The 20,494-nt window shown below is 49.6% G+C and overlaps 1 protein-coding gene across 7 annotated transcripts in view; it reads left to right on the forward strand.

Annotated features, from left to right (window-relative positions):
* The first annotated feature begins 5 nt into the window (after positions 1 to 5).
* The window catches only part of TMEM120A (transmembrane protein 120A), a 63,623-nt gene continuing 43,134 nt past the window's right edge, over positions 6 to 20,494 (forward strand). For 3 of the 7 annotated variants that reach the window (XM_063646368.1, XM_063646369.1, XM_063646371.1), the window contains exons 1-3: positions 60 to 194; positions 16,239 to 16,309; positions 19,382 to 19,488. In XM_063646368.1, the coding sequence (XP_063502438.1) occupies positions 16,266 to 16,309; positions 19,382 to 19,488 (151 nt within the window). In that variant the 5' untranslated portion in view covers positions 60 to 194; positions 16,239 to 16,265. Of the gene's footprint in view, positions 195 to 16,238; positions 16,310 to 19,381; positions 19,489 to 20,494 lie in introns of all 7 variants that reach the window. The other 4 variants (XM_063646370.1, XM_063646367.1, XM_063646372.1 and 1 more) reach the window with 4 other exon arrangements.

Here is a 20,494-nt window from a genome sequence, read left to right on the forward strand (position 1 = left end):
CGGCCACTTCCGGGAGTCGGAAAGGAAGGCTCCGGGAGGTGCCTGACTGTCCCGGTGCTTGGCTGTGTTCTAGCGTGGCCGTCTGTGTGACCGGTGGGGGACCTGCAGTCGGAGTGGGAGGGACAGTCTGCACCCAAGAGGTAGAAGAGGACGGGCTTTAGGCTGGAAGCGCCTTAGAGGAGCCATTTCTCCAGGTGGGGCCCCAGGCAGAGGCTCCGACAGGGAGCCTGGCCGTAGTCGCGCAGCTGGGGAGGTGGAGTGCGTCCCAGACCCGAGCCCCCGACTTCAGCCAAACCCATCCCTTCCGCCCTTGGAGGCCAGAGGGGACTCTGAGCTCTGGAAAGGCAGGGTCAGGGAGGCTGAGAGTCCTTGGGCGGGGTGGGTGGAAGGGGCCATCTCCTCAGATCCAGGCCGTCGTTTCCCAAGTTGCAGAGACCCTTGGGTTCAGGTTTAGTGACGCCACTAATGGTAATGGCGACCTCCAGCCCTGCGAGCTTTAGAGGACCACTATTATTTGTTCCGGATGAGCAAATAGGTTGTAGGGACAACTTCCGTGGTCATACAGTTCCTACCTTGTCTCGCCTGCCCGGCAGTGCTCTGACGGTCCCACTGTTTGTGCTTTACAAATAAAGACCCTGTGGCTGAGGCCAAGTGGATTTGCAGAGTTTACGCAGACAGAAAGTCGAGTAGAATTCCTTGCTCACGATGAGTTTGTCACTTAAATGTATGTATTTATTTATTTGAGACGGCGTCTCACTCTGTAGCCCAGGCTGGAGTGCAGTGGCGCGATCTCCGCTCACTGCAACCTCGTCCTCCCGGGCTCAAGCGATTGTCCTGCCTCACCCTCCTAAATAGCCGGGACTACAGGCGTGCGCCACCACGCCCGGCTAATTTTTATATTTTTAGTAGAGACGGGGTTTCACCATGTTGGCCAGGCTGGTCTCAAACTCCTTACCTCAGGTGATCCGCCCGCCTGTGCCTCCCAAAGGGCTGAGATGACAGGCGTGAGCCACCGCGCCTGACCTAAAGCTGTAAATTAGGAGCTTTATTTTTCCCCCCTCTATTTTCTGGGCATACAGAGATTTCTCAGACACAGTCCTTGCCCTGAAAAAGTTTCACAGTCGAGTGGAGCCCATAGATGTGCCACAGGTTGCCACCCTGATAGAGGAATGTGTAAATCCAGGGGGAACCAATGACTAAGGCAGCCTGGGGACAGTGGTTGGGAAAACAGGAGTGGCAATAACAGCAGAAGGGCTAAAGAAGGTATCAATACGGCCGGGCGCGGTGGCTCAAGCCTGTAATCAGAGCACTTTGGGAGGCTGAGGTGGGTGGATCACCTGAGGTCGGGAGTTCGAGACCAGCCTGACCAACATGGAGAAACCCAGTCTCTACTAAAAATACAAAAAAATTAGCTGGGCGTGGTGGCCCACGCCTGTAATCCCAGCTACTCGGGAGGCTGAGGCAGGAGAATCACTTGAACCCGGGAGGCAGAGGCCAAGATCACGCCAATGCACTCCAGCCTGGGCAAAAAGAGCGAAACTCTGTCTTGGGAAAAAAAAAAAAAAAGGTATCAATACAAGAGAGTTCATGGCGACTGCTGTACTCTCCTTCCCCTCTTCCACTTCTTTATTGAACTGCTAAGATATGCCAGCCTGGCTGGGGTCAGTGGCTCACGCCTATAATCCCAACATAGCAAGACCCAATCTCTATATTTCATTTTTAAAAGAAAATTTTTCGAAAAAGACATGCCACCCCAATTTGGGAGCTGAGTATTCAATCGTGAACAGGCTGTACACATTCTTTGCCTTCAGGGAGCTCAGAGTCTAGTGGGAGAGACAAATTGCAAGCAGCACAAATGAACAACAATAGAAGTGTGAAGTGCTGTGGGGATGCAGAGGAGGTACATTTAACCCAGGATTGGGATGGGGGTAGGCGCTGTGTGAGAGAGGACCTTCCAAAGCTGAGATGTGGCCAGATATGGTGGGTCATGCCTGTAATCCCAGCACTTTGGGAGGCCAAGGCGGAAGGATGGCTTGAGGCCAGAAGTGTGAGACTAACCTGGGCAACATAGTGAGACCCCCATCTCTCTCTATAGATAGATAGATTGATTTTTTTAAATTTTTATTTATTTATTTTTGAGACAGTCTCACTCTGTCCTCCAGGCTGGAGTGCAGTGGCACAATCTTGGCTCACTGCAACCTCTGCCTCCCGGGTTCAAGTGGTTCTCCTGCCTCATTCTCCTGAGTAGCTGGGATTAGCGCACCACCACACCTGGCTAATATTTTGTATTTTTAGTAGAGACAGGGCTTCACCATGTTGGTCAGGCTGGTCTCGAACTCCTGACCTCGTGATCCACCTGCCTCGGCCTCCCAAAGTGCTGAGATTACAGGTGTGAGCCACCGCGCCCAGCCTGATATATATTTTTAAAATTAAAAAACAAAAACACCCCCAGGCAAGGTGACTCATGCCTCCTCAGCACTTTGGGAGGCTGAGGCGGGCGGATCACTTGAGGCCAGGAGTTCATGACCAGCCTGGCTAACGTGGTGAAACCCCATCTCTACTAAAAATACAAAAATTAGCCCAGCGTGGTGGTGTACACCTGTAGCCCCAACTACTCCGGAGGCTGAGGCAGGAGAATCGCTTGAACCCGAGAGGTGGAGGAAGGTTGCAGTGAGCCGAGATAACCCCACTGTACTCCAGCTTGGGCGACAGAGAAAGACTCTGTCTCAAAAAAAAAAAAAAAAAAAAAAGCCAGGTGTGGTGGCTTACGCCTGTAATCCCAGCACTTTGGGAGGTCGAGCTGGGCAGATCACCTGAGGTCAGGAGTTTGAGACCAGGCTGGCCAATGTGGCAAAACCCCATGCCGGGTGTGGTGGTGTGTGCCTGTAGTCCCAGCTACTCGGGAGGCTGAGGCAGGAGAATCCCTTGAACCCAGGAGGTGGAGGTTGCTGTGAGCCAAGATTGTGCCATTGTACTCCATCCTGGGTGATAAGAGCTAAACTCTGTCTCAAAAGCGCGCGCACACACACACACACACACACACACACACAAAGCCATTGTACTCCATCCTGGGTAATAAGAGCTAAACTCTGTCTCAAAAGCGCGCGCGCGCACACACACACACACACACACACACACAAAGCAGATAAGCTGAGACATGCTGGAATGGAACATTCAACTCCAGAGGAGGGAAAGATCCCTTGCCTTGGAATCAGAATTCTCAAAGGAGGGGCATTAGGGCCTGGGCATTTAACAATGGGAAATGTTTAGACAGGAAAGGGGGAGAAAAAAGGCCAAATAAAATCCTAGAGGGAAAAAACATAGGCCAGTATTCAGGGGACAGTGAATAGATCATTTATTTTAGAGTGGGGACATTAGGGCAAGCAGTGTCCTTTATCTTATCACCGACTGCATCCTCTGGTAATTATTTACTCCTCTGTCTTGTCATTAGAACTGAGAGCACCTCAGAGCCAGGTACTAAGTCTTTCATCTGTTTTTTTTTGTCCAACATGCGACTGGGCTGAAAGGGCCTCAGTGAATTTGTGGAGAGTTGAGTGGTTTTAGGTACAGCTGGAAACAGCAGGTTGGGAAAAACTAGATTGTGCCGGTCCCGTGAATGTTAGCTGAGAAGTTTGTATTTCATTTCTTGGGAAGCAAGTGTTTATCAAAGCTTATTTATTTGAGATGGAGCCTCACTCTGTTGCCCAGGCTGGAGTGCAGTGGCGTGATCTCGGCTCACTGCAACCTCCACCTGCAGCTTCATGCAGTTCTCCTGCCTCAGCCTCCCGAGTAGCTGGGATTACAGGCATGTAGCACCACACCTGGCTAATTTTTGTATTTTTGGCAGAGACAGGGATTTGTCATGTTGGCCAGGCTGGTCTCAAACTCCTAACCTCAAGTGATCTGCCCGAGTCAGCCTCTCAAAGTGCTGGGATTATAGGCATGAGCCACTGCACCCGGCCAATCAGGCTTTTGTGGCACCGCCAGAACTGTGTTTGAGAAAGATTAGACTGACCTTGCATGCTAAGAATTCCCAGGAAAAAAAATGGAGGGCAGGGAGATTGTTTAGGAATCTATTTTATGGATGACAAAGGTCTGAATTACGGTGGTGGCCATAGAAATGGAGTGGGTAGGGCCAGTGTGGGAGAAGTCTCCTGGGAAGAATGGGTAAGAGTCTGTGCTCATCTGGGTTTGAGGAGTGAAAGAAAGAGGTGTGGAAAATACATAAAGAGGGAAGTTGGGTTATACCAAAGGAGAGGAGGAAAATAAAGGAGGTTATACCAAAGGAGAGGAGGAAAAATAAAGAGTTCCATTTTAGATGGGCTTAATTGGGAGTTATGCTGAGTTGTCCATATAGAACCATCAGTAGTCTGGGCCAGGTTCATTCCTGTAATCCCAGCACTTTAAGCAGCCAAGGCAGACGATCACTTGAGCTCAGGAATTCAGGACCAGCCTGGGTAACATGGCAAAGCCCTGTCTCTACAAAAAGTATGAGAATTCTCTGGGCATGATGGTGTGTGCTTGTAGTCCCAACTACCCAAGAGGCTGACATGGAACGATCGCTTGAGCTCAAGCGATCAGGGAAGGTCAAGGCTGTAGTGAGCCATGATTGTACGACTGCATTCTGACATGGGTGACAGGGCAAGATAAGTCTCATTTAAGGGGGGGGAAAAAAAAAGGAACTGTGGGATTGAAACTCAGGCCAGGGCGGAAGTCACCTCTGTAGAGGGGGAGAGTTGAGACCATGAGCAATAAACTGGAATCGCAGATTGTCAGGCTCGCTCCCACATCTGGAATTCAGTTTCCTCCACATCCCTCCCAAGTCTTCATCTCCACAGAAGAGGAACTCGCTACCTCCCAAGCCTTCTACTTGGGCCATCCCAAACAACTTGACTGCTAGAAAAGCCTCACATTTGGCCCAGTGCAGTGGCTCATACCTGTAATTCCACCACTCTGGAAGGCCAAGGTGGGAGGATCGCTTGAGCCCAGGAGTTCAAGACCAGCCTGGGCAACACAGGGAGACCCAGTCTACAAATAATAAAAATTAGCCAGACATGGTGGTATGTGCCGGTGGTCCCAGTTACTCAGGAAGCTGAGGCAGGAGAATTGAGCCTGGGAGTTTGAGGCTGCAGTGAGCTGTGTTTGTACCACTGCACCCCAGTCTGGGTGACAGAATGAGACCCTATGTCAAAGGAAAAAAAACATAAAAAGCCTCACACTCAGCTCCTATCTGCCTCTAAGGAAATACCAAGGTAATTAACGACAGTATTATTGGCTGCTATATCAAGCACTGTGTGGTAGCATTGATTTTACTTGGTGTTTTGCAAGTGAAACTTAAATTGGACAAGCAGGGTTTCCACAGTCAAGAAGTAGAATCCAATCATGCAACAGCTTTCTGTCTTTAAATCTTTGCTTGCCCTTGGATTGCGTCTGGTTACCAGGACAGACTTACTGTCCAGTTCACGTTAATAATCAAAACTAGGAATTTAATTCAAAGGTAAAGCTGCTTCTGTTCCCCTCTCAAGCTTTCTTTGGGCTCCCACATTTGAGGAGGACAGTAGTTGACTTCTGTTTCTTTATTTTGTTTCCTCTTCTGTCCCACGCCAGCCCAGGCCAGCTATGGCTTCTGAGGCATCCTGTGTTGGTGGAGGGGGTTATAAGAGAGTAGAGATGGGGCAAAAAAGCCCCTTCAACATCTGGCCTTGTTACTGTCTCAGCTTGATGGGAATTTGTAACTGACTCTCTCATGCAGCGCTTCTGGGGGTCTTTCTTACCTCCAGTTCCCATGATCAGGTGGCCATCTCAGTCTTGCTGCTTCAATTCCTCCCTCAGCCCCTGGCTTCTGGAATCCTCCACCACGTGCCATTGGTCCATTTTCCCTCTAGGTGGCCCTCTTAGGCAAAGTTCCTTTAAAATGGTTTCTCGGCTGGGCGCGGTGACACGCCTGTAATCCCAGCACTTTGGGAGGCCGAGGTGGGTGGATCAGCTGAGGTCAGGAGTTTGAGACCAGCCTGCCCAACATGGTGAAACCCCATCTCTACAAATACAAAAAATTCGTTGGGCACGGTGGCGGGCGCCTGTAATCCCAGCTACTCGAGAGGCTGAGACAGAATCGCTTGAACCCGGGAGGCGGAGGTTGCAGTGAGCTGAGATCGTGCCACTGCACTCCAGCTTGAGCGACAGAGGGAGACTCCATCTCAGAAAAGTAATACTAATAAAATAAAAATAAATGAGTAAAATAGCTACTAGTTGGCCTTCTCCCCTGCCTGGTCCATATCTGATCTACAGGAAACACTTAGGTATCCTTTGCCCCAACAAATTCTGGGGGTGCAGGCCATTTCAAATGCAGCTGCCTCTTCTTGCTTTGCCAACAGCTCGCCAGCCTCACGCCAGCCTCAGATTTCCAGCCCAAGGCATATTACCAGCCTCTGTGCCTGCACAAGCTTCAGAGGGCACAGGCCAAGCTACCCTAGGGGGTGGCTTCTGGTTTCATGAATTGTTCCAAGAAAGCAGAGACTTGTGAATGTTTGGAATCAGAAAGATGCTAATAGGGAGAGCTTTGAGATTCTGAAAGGAGAACAAGAGAGATTAGGTGAAATTGGATGAGATCAGAGGGCGCTTATCCCTTGGACTGTGGAGAAAAGCACATAAGGGCCGGGTGCGGTGGCTCATGCCTGTAACCCCAGCACTTTGGGAAGCTGAGGCAGATGGATCACCTGAGGTCAGGAGTTCGAGACCAGCCTGGCCAACATGGTGAAACCCTGTCTCTACTAAAAATACAAAAAATTAGCCAGGAGTGGTGGCACGTGCCTGTAGTCCCAGCTACTCGGAAGGCTGAGGCAGGAAAATCGCTTGAACCCTGGAGGCGGGGTTGCAGTGAGCTGAGATCACGCCACTGCACTCCAGCCTGGGTGACAGAATGAGACTCCGTCTCAAAAAAAAACATAAGGGCACCCAGGGAGCAGTTGGTGGAGGAGGGCGACTCACAGCCAGTGGCCTTAACTTTCCCAGGCAAGAATAGAAAATTAGAGAAGTTGCTCCCAAAGAGGATTTCATTTGGATAACAGTTGTGATCACTGGGAAAATGCTGGTCAAATGTGGAAAAAAAAGAGCGGGATTAGCTAGTGGCTGTGAGGGCCAAGCTGAAGTTCTGTAATGTGTACTTGCTGTGTGCCCAAGTCCACATAGTTTTCTACAGCCCAGACCCCATACCAAGGTCACAGACATATACACAGACTCACACACATGCGTACATGCACACACATGCACCTGCAGATTCACATCCTGGAACACTTAAACACATCAGTCTCAACAAGGGAATTATTATTTTTTATTGATCTACAGTTTTCATACAGTAAAGTATATAGGTCTTAAGTGTTCAGTTTGGTTTTGACAAATTCCACCCTTGTAACAACCACCCAAAACAAACTATAAAACATTGCCATTATTCCAGAAAGTTCTCTCATGCACCTTTCCATTCATCTGCCAAGACAGCTATTTCCTGATTTCTGTGATCGTAAAGTTGCTTTGCCTATTTGTCATCGGATAGGAAAATATACAAATACATTGACAGCCTGTCTTAGTCTCTTTTCTGTTGCTATCACAGAATGCTTGAGACTGGGTAATTTATATAGCAAAGAAGTTTATTTAGCTTACTGTTGTAGAGGCTGGGAAGTTCCAGATTGGGTAGCTGCATCTGGTCAGCTTCTGGTGAGGGCTGCATCTGCATCATAACATAGTGGTGGAGACGGGGAATTAGGCGTGGAAAAGGGAAAATGCAAGAGGCAACCTCGCTTTATAACAACCTGCTCTGAAGAACTAGTCCATTCCCTGGAGAACACATTCATCCATCTTAATAGCCAAATCACCTCTTAAAGGCACCACCTCCCAATACTACCACTTTGGGGACCAAGCCTCAGCATGAGTTTTGGTGGGAACAAACCATATTCAAACGATAACACACCCTCCTCACCCCACCCCTGCACACCCACATGTACTGATCATTTTGTAACTTACAGTGGGCTTAGATCACAATCATGTGCTATCAGATTTTGGTATTAGGTGCACACATTATATACTAACGTACCTTCTCTTCAACCCTAAAGTCATAGATCAAGTGAAGTATTTTACTATTTTAATTTAATTTTTTTTTGGAGATGGGTGGGGGGGTTCTCACTATATTGCTCAGGCTGGTCTTGAATTCCTGGCCTCAAGTGATTCTCCCAGCTCAGCCTCCCAAAGTGCTGGGATTACAAGTGTGAGCCACCATGCCTAGCCAAGTGAAGTATTTTAAACCTCTCCTTTTGGATCCCTGGAGCTAAAACAAAGGGTTAGAAAGGTGGTTATCATCCTGCCTTGCCTGGGAGTTTTATTCATTTTTCTGTAGCTGCTCTAGGATATTGGAAGTTGGGGACATGTATTTTTGAAACAGAACCATATTTAGATAAATAGCTTTGTTTTTCTTTTCATTTTCTTTTTTTGAGGTGGAGTCTTGCTGTGTTGCCCAGGCTGAAGTGCAATGGCACGATTTCAGCTCACTGCAACCTCCGTCTCCCAGGTTCAAGCGATTCTCCTGCCTCAGCCTCTGGAGTAGCTGGGACTACAGGTGTGTGCCACCACGCCTGGCTAATTTTGTATTTTTAGTACAGACCAGGTTTTACCGTGTTGGTCAGGCTGGTCTTGAACTCCTGACTTCGCAAACCTCTTGCCTCGGTCTCCCAAAGTGCTGGGATTGCAGGCGTGAGCCACTGTGCCCAGCGTTAGATAAATAGCTTTAACTTATACTTGGGCCTCCTACCTGCTGGAAGTCAAAGGATTTGGCTTTCCAGGATAGATCCCAGCAGAACAACCAGGAGGTGTTGGACTGGCCACAGCAGAGCCACCAAGGGGCTTCCAAGAGCTGAGAGTCGCTGATTGTGGCAGATCTGAGTCTGCAGTGTAGCTTTCTGTCAGGCAGACCAGCCTGAAGCCTGAGAAGGGAGAGCAAAGCCAGGTCACAGCCTGGTCAGGGCCATGAACTCATGCCAGAGAAGTGGAAGGTGGGGCCTGAGCCCAATCAGGGAGCAGAGGAAAAGCAGGCCCCGGAGACAGAGTCGGAGGAGGTGAGCCAGAGGTGGTGGTCACTGTCTTTGGAGACTGCTGTAGTTCCCAGACCCCACCACCCCCTCCCGACAGCCTAGTTGCCGTATGAGTAGACCTGTTACCCTCACAGGACCACTAGGGCACCTCTCAGGGGTCTAGTGGGCTTAGGTTTGGGGACATGGAATTGATAGCAGGATCTAAGGCAAGGAGCAGGGATGTGGACGGCTGGATCTAGGCCTGTAATCCATACCTGCTGTCCCTAAAATATAGAGGTACTAGCGATGGAGGCCAGGCGCTGTGGCTAACGCCTGTTATCCCAGCACTTTGGGAAGCTGAGGCAGGTGGATCACCTGAGGTCGGGAGTTTGAGACCAAGCTGGCCAACATGGTGAAACCCCGTCTCTATAAAAATACAAAAATTAGCCTGTCATGGTGGTGCACGTCTGTAGTCCCTGCTATTGGGGAGGCTGGGGCAGAAGGATTGCTTGAACCTGGGAGGTGAAGGTTGCAGTGAGGTGAGATCATGCCACTGCACCCCAGCCTCGGCAACAGAGACACTGTCACAAAAAGAAAAAAAGGTGATAGTAGATACTAGTGATGAATGATCAAGGCAAAGTTAGGAGGTTATGATGGCCCTGGCCTCCTCCTCCTCCTCCTCCCTCTTTCTTTCTTCTGTGCCAGTGGGACCTGGTGTCCCTCTGAGCTAAGAGACAGATTTCAGGCCCACTTCTGCAGCCTCCACAGCTCTGGGGGTGTTGTGGCCTGGGACTGTATTATCTAGCTTTGTCAAGGTTCAGGCCACAGAATGTGTCAAGCTGGGATTGAGGAAAGACTGTACCAAATCCCTTAAGATCCTGACCCTTGGCTGGGCACAGTGTCTCACACCTGTAATCCCACCACTTTGGGAGGCTGAGGTGGGAAGATCACTTGAGCCCAGGAGTTCGAGACCAGCCTGGAAAACATAGTGGGACCCCGACTCTACAGAAACTAAAAAAAATTAGTTGGCCGGGTGCGGTGGCTCACGCCTGTAATCCCAGCACTTTGGGATGCCAAGGCGGGTGGATCACGAGGTCAGGAGTTCGAGACCAGCCTGGCCAACATGGTGAAACCCCGTCTCTACTACAAATACAAAAGTTAGCTGGGAATGGCGGCTCACGCCTGTAGTCCCAGCTACTTGGTAGGAAAATCGCTTGAACCTGGGAGGCGGAGGTTGTGGTGAGCCGAGATCGCACCACTGCACTATAGCCTAGGCAACAGGGCAAGATTCCGTCTCAAAAAAAAAAAAAAAAAAAAAATTGGACATGATGGTGCACACTTGTAGTCCCAGCTACTCAGAAGGCTGAGGTGGGAGGCTCACTTGAGCCCAGGAGTTTGAGGCTGCAGTGAGTGACGATCGCGCCACTGCACTCCAGCCTGGGCAACAGAGTGAGACACTGTCTCTAAGAGAAAACAGCAAAACAAAACGTAACCCAAATATTACAAGAGTCAATTGGCCCGCCTTGAGTCCATTTTCAAGAATGTCATTCAACGGTGGCTCACGCCTATAATCCCAGCACTTTGGGAGGCCAAGGCGGGTGGATCATGAGGTCAGGAGATGAGACCATCCTGGCTAACACGGTGAAACGCCGTCTCTACTAAAAAAAAAAAAAAAAAAAAAGCCGGGCATGGTGGCGGGTTCCTGTAGTCCCAGGAGACAGGCTGAGGCAGGAGAATGGCGGGAACCCAGGAGGTGGAGCTTGCAGTGAGCCGAGATCGCGCCACTGCACTCCAGCCTAGGCGACAGAGCCAGACTCCGTCTCAGAAAAAAAAAAAAAAAGTCATTCAATTCCCAAACATAAAGCGGGTCCTGACAGCCTTGAAGTCACATAACGAGTAGGGAGGTTTTTCTGGGACGACAGAGGAGAGGCTCATGTCATCCCACAGAACCAAACACCCCCACATTCCTTCAGACCTCTCTGTTCTTCCCCATTGTTCTCTTCTGGAAGCGAGACCCAGTCTCTACAAAAAAATAAAAACTTAGCTAGGTGTGGTGGCACGCACCTGTAGCCTCAGCTACTCAGGAGGCTGAGGTGGGAGGATTGCTTGAGCCCAGGAGCTTGAGGCTGCAGTGAGCCATGATTGTGCCACTGTACGCCAGCCTGGGCAACAGTGAGCCCCTGTTTCAGGGAAAGAAACTGAGAGGGTAGGAGTAAAGGAATTTCCTAAGCTCCCGCCATATGTCAGGCCCACTGCTAGGCAATTTATATAATTTAGCTCTTGAATGATCCTATAGCTTTGCCAGTGTGTATTATCTCAGCTTACAGGTGAGGGCATTGATGCCTGTCACTATGTTTAAGCTTGGTCATGCTGGCACAGCCTGAGCTTCCCACGGCGAACCAGAACAGCGGTGGGGATTGGCTGTGGACCCTGACCCTTACCTGTGCTGGTCAGCCTGAGCCAGGGTCCCAAAGTGAAGCTCATGGTCTGGCTTCTCCAGGATCATCAAGTGTTGTCTCTTCTCCACCAGAAGCAAATGCCCATCAATTGTGTCCACCTGGACTGTCTGGGGGGTTAGGGTGGCTTGGCAGTTGAGCGCTGGGTCAAGCCTGCCGTGTCCTGGAACTCCTACAAGAAGCCTGTGGTCAGGCCCAGCCTCTGACACCTCCACTGTCAGTCAGGATGGAAGTCCTCTGGGTGTTGGGCAGACACAGGGAGGCAGGGAGATGAGCTGGATCTGGCTGGGTCCCTGCTTAGTCACAGGCTCTGGCAACCTCTAATGAAACATCCCTTCCCAGTTGGCTGTTTTCCCCAAATATAGACACGTGCTGTCACTAGAGGGGAGCTTCCCAGCCCAACTGCTTCTGGACCACGCTGGGCTGACAGGGAGAGAGCCACCCATGAACCCCTGGTTTGAAGGCCAGACTAAGTCATCATATGGAAGGTGATAGACCTTCCCCCTGGTGGGTGTACTGTGTGCAGGGACAAGGCCTGTGCTAGCACCCTGCTGTCTTGACAGTAAGTGTCTTTGGGCTGGGCATGGTGGCTTATGCCTGTAATCCCAGCACTTTGGGAGGCCGAGGCGGGCAGATCACCTGAGGTCGGGAGTTCCTTCTGCCTTGGACACCCAAAATGCAGGGAGTACAGGTGTGAGCTACTACATCCCACCAAGGGTCTCTTAAGAAGAGCTGGCTGGGCATGGTGGCTCACGCCTGTAATCCCAGCACTTTGGGAGGCCGAGGCGGGCGGATCACGAGGTCAGGTGATTGAGACCATCCTGGCTAACACAGTGAAACCCCGTCTCTACTAAAAATACAAAAAATTGGCCGGGCGCGGTGGCTCACGCTTGTAATCCCAGCACTTTGGGAGGCCGAGGCGGGCGGATCACGAGGTCAGGAGATCGAGACCACGGTGAAACCCCGTCTCTACTAAAAATATAAAAAATTAGCCGGGCGTGGTGGCGGGTGCCTGTAGTCCCAGCTACTCGGAGAGGCTGAGGCAGGAGAATGGCGTGAACCCGGGAGGCGGAGCTTGCAGTGAGCCGAGATTGCGCCACTGAACTCCAGCCTGGGCGACAGAACGAAACTCTGTCTCAAAAAAAAAATACAAAAAATTAGCTGGGCGTGGTGGCGGGCACATGTAGTCCCAGCTACTTGGGAGGCTGAGGCAGGAGAATGGCATGAACCCGGGAGGCGGAGGTTGCAGTGAGCAGAGATCGTGCCACTGCACTCCAGCCTGGGCAACAGAGTGACTCAGTCTCAAAAAAAAAAAAAAAAAAAAAAAAAAAAAAAAAAAAAAAACTATACTATGTTGAGTTCTCTATAAAGGAGGATGTCTTAAATTTGCCATTTTGACTGTTTTGAACAGGTCACCAGGAAAATGAGACTTGGTAGCCTGGCGAAGTGGCTCAAAAAAAAAAAAAATTCACATGGAAAAGACTTGATCTTGGGATAAATAAATTTAATCAAAATTGAAAGTGAAAAAAATTGAAACTGGCTAATTGTGACATATAGAAAATCAAAGAATTAAAGTGGCTTAATGGATTCACAAAGGAAAATACTTTTGGCACAAACTCATCTATATTTAATATTTTTATGTAAATGCACGATACATCAGAATATCCTTGAGGGCTCAAATGGTGGAGCTAAGGACAGCTAAACTCTTCAGGAACCAGGCGCGGTTTCTCACGCCTGTAATCCCAGCACTTTGGGAGGCCAAGGCAGGCAGATCACCTGAGGTCAAGAGTTCGAGGCCAGCCTGGCCAACATGGTGAAACCCCGTTACTACTAAAAATACAAAAATTAGCTGGACGTGGTAGCGGGCGCCTGTAATCCCAGCTACTCAGGAGGCTGAGGTGAAAGAATCGCTTGAACCCGGGAGGTGGAAGTTACAGTGAACTGAGATCATCCCACTGCACTGCAGCCTGAGGGACAGAGCAAGACTCTGTCTCAAGAAAATGAGTAAATAAATAAACTCTTCAGGGTTCAGAATAGCACCAAATGGGATGGTTACTCGTGCTCAGTCCTCAACTTACCTAAGGCTAGAGGTGCCCTAATTTCAGTTCACAGCGATGCATCTTCTCTTGGAATCATGCTGTTAGGTTCCGGGACTGCTCTCATCCTTCGAGCACTTTACCAGTGGGTGAGGAGCAGTTCCTACTTGACCAGGTAGAGTCCTTTGAGAAGGAGAAGGATCTGCAGAAGGAGATCCTTGGGGCTGGGTTTTTATCTATAGGACCAGAGATGATTCTTTGGCTAGTGAGTAAGGAAATAGAATTAGAGATGGGGGAAAGTAGGTAGGAGCTGAGGATGGGCTATGAGCCATAGACCAGATGGGTTAGGAGCCAGCTTTTAGTTTTGCTTAATGAGGTTGTAGGACTAGACACAAAGCCCACTTCTCTCCTCTGTACTTAGCACTGCCAAAGTGACCTGGCTTTCAGAGGCAGAGGATGTGGAACCTGACTTGGGGGGTGGGAGTGAGGAGGTCCTTAAGAGGAATCCACACGTGGAAAAAGTATGACGGCAGGTCAAGATGGCGGTGTTGGGAAAGGCCATAATGGTTACTGATAATAATGTATTCGTTCCACATGTGTTCATTGACTATTATTTTGCAGCATATAAATCTGGGGTATTGGTTGAGGACCTAGCAGTGGACAAGACAGGCAAGACCTTTCCTGAGAAACCAGGAGACAATAAACAAGCAAATAAGTACAATAACTTCGGGTGATAGTGAGGTGAAGACAAGGCCCTACTTAGATTTTAAAGATTTCCCGGACTACTATGTGAAGATGAAACTGGAGGGGGGAAGGAGGAAGCAAGAAATCCAGTTGGGCAGTACTGCCTCATCAGGAGAGAGATAGTAGCGTCTTGGACCAAGATGGTACCCCTGGAGATGGAGAGAAGTGGATGGACTTGGAATACATGAAGGAGGCAGAGCTCAGAGACTGGATGTGAGGGAAAGGGGAATGAGGTCATCGGGCCCAAGCAACTGGGTGGATCATGGTGCTGTTGATTGAGAAGGCTAAATGAGGAGCAGGTACTGGAGGTGTGGGCATGAGAGCATTGAAGTTGTATGTCGGCCATGCTGTATTTACGATGTCTACTGGGCACCCTGGTAGAGTCTGCAGCTCAATAGACAGGTCAAGGTGGGATAAAATTTGGGAATCATTGGTATGTGTGTGGTATTCAGGGAACTGGATGAATCACTGTGACTCTAGGTCTTAGAGTGTTGGTCCTCAGCTAGGGGTGATCTTGCCCCCTTCTTCCAGGGGACCCTTGGCGATGTCTGGAGATATTTTCTGTTACTGGTGATGGGAAGAGGTACAGTTTGCTTCCGGCATCCACTAGGTGGAGGCCAGGGATGCCACTCAACATAGCAGTGCACAGGCCAGCTCCCCACACATAGAGTTATCTGGCCCCAGATGTCAGTGGTGTCAAGGTTGAGAAACCCCCTACCCTAGAGTGAGTGTGTAGATAAAGCAGAAAAAAAGGAAAGTAAGCCCAGGGGCATTCTTCCATGCAGAGCTGGAGAGGAACGGTCTGCAAGGAAGAAGGGAAGCTTGGAGAGTGCGGTTTCCTGGGAGAGGAGAGTGTCTGGGGAAGAAACAGTGCTCAACCGTGTTACATGCTCCTAAGAGGCTGAGGCGTTTGAGCACAGAGAGAAGTGACCAGTGGCTTAGGCAAGATGGACATTGTTGATGACTTTGATACAGAGCAGTCTTTGTGGTTTGGTAGGGTTGGAAGCTCCAGGGGAACCAGCCTGGGCAACATAGTGAGACCCCATCTCTTAAAAAATATTAGCCGGCCATGGTGGCATGTGCCTGTAGTTCCAATTACTCAGGAGTCTGAGGTAGGAGGATCGCTTGAGCCCAGGAGGTTGAGGCTGCAGCAAGCTATGATAGTGCCACTGCACTCCAACATGGGCAACAGAGCAAGACCTTGTCTCTAAAAATGGCAGCTCCAAAGAGTAGGTTATGCCAATGGCCAATACTCAGTATTTCCTCCCTGCTTAGAATGGCTGACAAATGCGACTTCATGAATCCACACACACCAGGCAGGCACTGTCACCCTCATTATATAGAAGTGGCAATATTATTCTCACCCCCATTTTACAGAGGTGAGGACTGAGGCACAGAGAGGCTAACCACTCCTTAGGGCCAGGCAGCTGATAGTAAGTGGCAGAGGCAGGATTCAGACCTAAAAGAGTTTGACTCCAGGGTCAGCGTAATTGGAGGTGAGGAAGTGGAGGCGGTAAATGAAACACCACTCTTTTTATTTTTATTTTTTTATTTTTATTTATTTTTTTTGAGACGGAGTCTTTCTCTGTCCCCCAGGCTGGAGTGCAGTGGCGCAATCTTGGCTCACTGCAAGCTCTGCCTCCCGGGTTCACGCCATTCTCCTGCCTCAGCCTCCCGAGTAGCTGGGACTACAGGCGCCCGCCACCACGCCCGGCTAATTTTTTGTATTTTTTACTAAAGCTGGGGTTTCACCGTGTTAGCCAGGATGGTCTCGATCCCCTGACCTTGTGATCCGCCCGCCTCGGCCTCCCAAAGTGCTGGGATTACAGGCTTGAGCCACCGCACCCGGCCAACACCACTCTTTTGAGAGGTGGTGTTTCTCTTTCCACGCTTCTGCTGGAAAGAAGAACAGAGATAGGTACAAGAGGATGTTTGCATGTCAACAGGAAGGACCCATGTGAAGGCTGAAACTGATGATGCTGTGGAGGGGGTGCAGAGAACTGAAGTCTTTGAGGAGGTGAGAAGGATCTGAGGTTTACTCTGAGGTGCTGGCATTTCCCAGGAGCATCATCTGGTAACTCTGAAGTGGAGCCTAACCGTTTAGAGCAAGATTACCCCTGGACTCAACTTCTCCCCTCCGCCATCCCCCACTGGCCTCCAGAGGCTCCACTCTGCTCTCCTTCTAGCCCTCTTGCTAAAAGATAGCTGGCCAGGTGCTGTGGCTCACACCTGTCATGCCAGCACTTTGGGAGGCCGAGGCGGGAGGATCACTTGTGGACAGGAGTTTGAGACCAGACTGGGCAACATGGCGTAAGACCCCATCTCCACAAAATTCAAAACTCAGCCGGGCATGATGACATACACTTGTAGTCCCAGCTACTCGGGAGGCTGAGGCCAGAGGATTGCTTGAGCCTGGGAGTTTGCGGCTGCAGTCAGCCATGATCACACCACTGTACTCAAGCCTGGATGACAGAAAAAGACCCTGTCTCAAAAACAAATAAAAGCCTTCCTGCAGGAAGCTGCTGCACAGGCCTGGCCCTTCCAGAAACAATTGGGCCCAGGAGCCAGTGTCCCAAGAGCAGCTCTGCCAACTGGAGCCCGAGCCTAGCTCTGTACACATCAGTGATTCTCCACCCAACAATGACTGTCGGGATCCTTAACATAGAGGCCATCTGTGTTGGCCTCTGCAGTGTCTTATCAAGCTTTTAGTGGAGCCACACCAGGCTCCTTTGAACTCTTTTAGGTACTGCACTTGCCCCTGCTCCCAGCAGAATGTTCTTATCCTTTGTTTTGTCCTCTCTCCCTCCTCCTCTTGCCCAACCTCCTGTCTCAGTTTAGCAGTCACATCCTCAGACAACCCTTGTCCCATTCCCCCAGCTAGGTGAGAACCTCTTGTTAGATACTCCTGTCACAATGGATCCTACTTTTTTTTTTTTTGAGACAAAGTTGCTCTGTCACCCAGGCTGGAGTGCAGTAGTGCAGTCTGGGCTCACTGCAACCTCTGCCTCCCGGGTTCAAGAAATTCTCCTGCCTCAGCCTCCCGAGTAGCTGGGACTACAGGCATGCACCACCACACCCAGCTAATTTTTGTATTTTTAGTAGAGACGGAGTTTTGCCATGTTGGCCAGGTTGGTCTTGAACTCCTGACCAAAGGTGATCTGCCTGCCTCAGCCTCGAAAAGTGCTGGGATTACAGGTGTGAGCCACCACGCCCAGCTGATCCTCCTGCTCTTTTTTTTTTCAAGACAGGGTCTCACTCTGTTGCCCAGGCGGGAATGTGGTGGTGTGATCACGGCTTACTGCAGCCCCACCTCCCAGGCTCAAGTGATTCTCCCACCTCAGCCTCCTGAGTTGCTGGGGCCACAGGCATGTGCCACCACACCTGGCTAGTTTAAAAAAAATTTTTTTTTTTTTTAGAGATGGGGTCTCACTATGTTGTCCAGGCTGGTCTTGAACCCCCGGCCTCAAGCAATCCCCCCTGCCTTGGCCTCCTGAATAGCTGGGACCATAGGTGTATACCACCATGCCCAGCTAATTTGTGTTACAGGGTCTTGCTATGTGGTCCAGGCTGGTCTTGAATTCCTGGGATCAAGTGATCCTCCTGCCTAGGCCTCCCCAAGTGCTGAGATTGTAGGCATGAGTCACTATGGATGGCCCCAAGATCTTTTATAGTGCTCTTGCATCTTGCAATTCTTTCTGCAAGTGTCTGCATTCCATGCTAGACTATAACCTTCATGAAGGCAGGTTTTGTTTACCACAGTTATTTCCAGTGCCTGGGACATAGTAGGTGCTCAGTAATTATTTGCTAAATAAGCAAATGAACTGGCAACTGTTTTACAGCCCATGTGTTATGTATATGGCTCAGATAATGTTGTATTCAAGATTTTATTCTCTGCACACATTTCACTACACTTTTTTTTTTTTTTTTTTTTTTGAGATGGAGCCTTATTCTGTAGCACAGGCTGGAGTGCAGTGGTGCAATCTTGGCTCACTTCAACCTCCACCTCCCAGGTTCAAGTGATCCTCCTGCCTCAGCCTCCCAAGTAGCTGGGATTACAGGCGCCTGCCACCATTCCCAGGTAATTTTTGTATTTTTAGTAGAGATGGGATTTCTCCATGTTGGCCAGGCTGACCTGACCTCAGGTGATCCACCTACTTCGGCCTCCCAAAGCGTTGGGATTACAGGCATGAGCTACTGCGCCCAGCCAACTATACATTTTTGAAGCTCTCCTGATCACTTCCTTGATTACTCTTATCTTTGTTTGAAGTTCAATATATTACTTTTTTTTTTTTTTTTTTGGAGACAGAGTCTCACTCTGTCCCCCAGGCTGGAGTGCAGTGGCATGATCCCGGCTCACTGCAACCTCTGCCTCCCAGGTTCAAGTGGTTCTTTTGTCTCAGCCTCCCGAGTAGCTGGGATTACAGGTGTGCACCACCAAGCCCGGCTAATTATTATTATTATTATTTTAGACGGAGTCTTGCTCTGTCACCCAGGCTGGAGTGCAATGGCATGATTTTGGCTCACTGCAGCCTCCGCCTCCTGGGTTCAAGCAACTGTCCTACCTCAGCCCCCTGAGTAGCTGGGACTATAGATGTGCACCACCATGCCTGACTAATTTTTGTATTTTTAGTAGAGACGGGGTTTCACCATGTTGGCCAGGCTTCTCTTGAACTCCTGACCTCAGGTGATCCACCTGCCTCGGCCTCCTAAAGTGCTGGGATTACAGGTGTGAGCCACCATGCCTGGTCAATTTTTTTTTTTTTTTTTTGTGGAGATGGGGTCTTGCCATGTTGGCCAGGCTGGTCTTGAACTCCTGGCCTCAAGTGATCCACCCACCTCAGCCTCCCAACGTCTTGGGATTATAGGCATGAGCCACCACGCCTGGCTAGATATGTTGTATTTAAGATTTTGTTCTCCTCTGTGCACTATATTTCACTATACAGTTTTGAAGCATTCCTGATCACTTACATGATTACTGTCATCTTTGTTTCTAGGTATGTTAAAAAAGAGTTTAATTCATTATATTACTTTGTGGTCATTCATCTAAAATAGAGGTGTGTTACCCTTGTGTGTCATTGATTCTTCCCAGCAGGATGCCTGGTTTGCTTTTGTGTGAACCGACAGAGCTTTACAACATCCTGAATCAGGCCACAAAACTCTCCAGATTAACAGAACCCAACTATCTCTGTTTATTGGGTAAGTACTTGGAAAAAAGTGGAGGAGGTCGAACACAGTGTCCTTCAAACATTATTTTTGATGAGTTAACAAACTTTTGGGAGGGAGGGGATGAATGACTTTAGAACAGGGGTCCTTGGGCCGGGTGTGGTGGCACACGCCTGTAATCCCAGCACTTTGGAAGGCCAAGGTGGGCGAATCACTTGAAGCCAGGAGTTCAAGACCAGCCGGGCCAACAGGGCAAAACCCCATCTCTACTAAAAATACAAAAAAATTAGCTGCAGTGGTGCACACCTGTAATCCCAGCTACTCAGGAGGCGGAGGCATGAGAATTGCTTGAACCTGGGAGTTGGAGGTTGGAGTGAGCCGAGATTTGCACCACTGCATTCCAGCCTGGGTGACAGAGTGAGACCCTGTCTCAAAAAAGAAAAAAAAAAAGTCCGCAACCCCCAACCCCCAGTACCAGTCTGTGGCCTGTTAGGAACCAGGTGGCACAGCAGGAGGTGAGCAGCAGGCAAGCCAACGAAGCTTCATCTGTATTTACAGCCACTCCCCATCGCTTGCATTACCGCCTGAGCTCCACCTGCTGTCAGATCAGCAGCAGCATTAGATTCTCATAGGAGCGCGAACCCTACTGTGAACTGTGCATTCGAAGGATCTAAGCTACACGCTCCTTATGAGAATCTAACGCCTGATGATCTGTCACTATCTCCCGTCACCCCCAGCAGGGACCGTCTAGTTGCAGGAAAACAAGCTCAGAGTTCCCACTGATTCTACATGATGGTAGAATTATTTCATTATATATTACAGTGTAATAATAATAGAAATAAAATGCACAAAAAATGTAATGCACTTGAGTCATCCCCAAACCATCCCCGCCCCCACTGCCCTGTTCCGTGGAAAAATTGTCTTCCATGAAACCAGTCTCTGGTGCCAAAAAGGTTGGGGATCGCTGCTTTAGAAAGCTGTTAAGAGGCCAGGTGTGGTGGCTCGTGCCTGTAATCCCAGTGTTTTGGGAGGCTGAGGT

The sequence above is a fragment of the Symphalangus syndactylus genome, chromosome 9, assembly GCF_028878055.3.
Source record: "Symphalangus syndactylus isolate Jambi chromosome 9, NHGRI_mSymSyn1-v2.1_pri, whole genome shotgun sequence".
Taxonomy (NCBI): Eukaryota; Metazoa; Chordata; class Mammalia; order Primates; family Hylobatidae; genus Symphalangus; species Symphalangus syndactylus.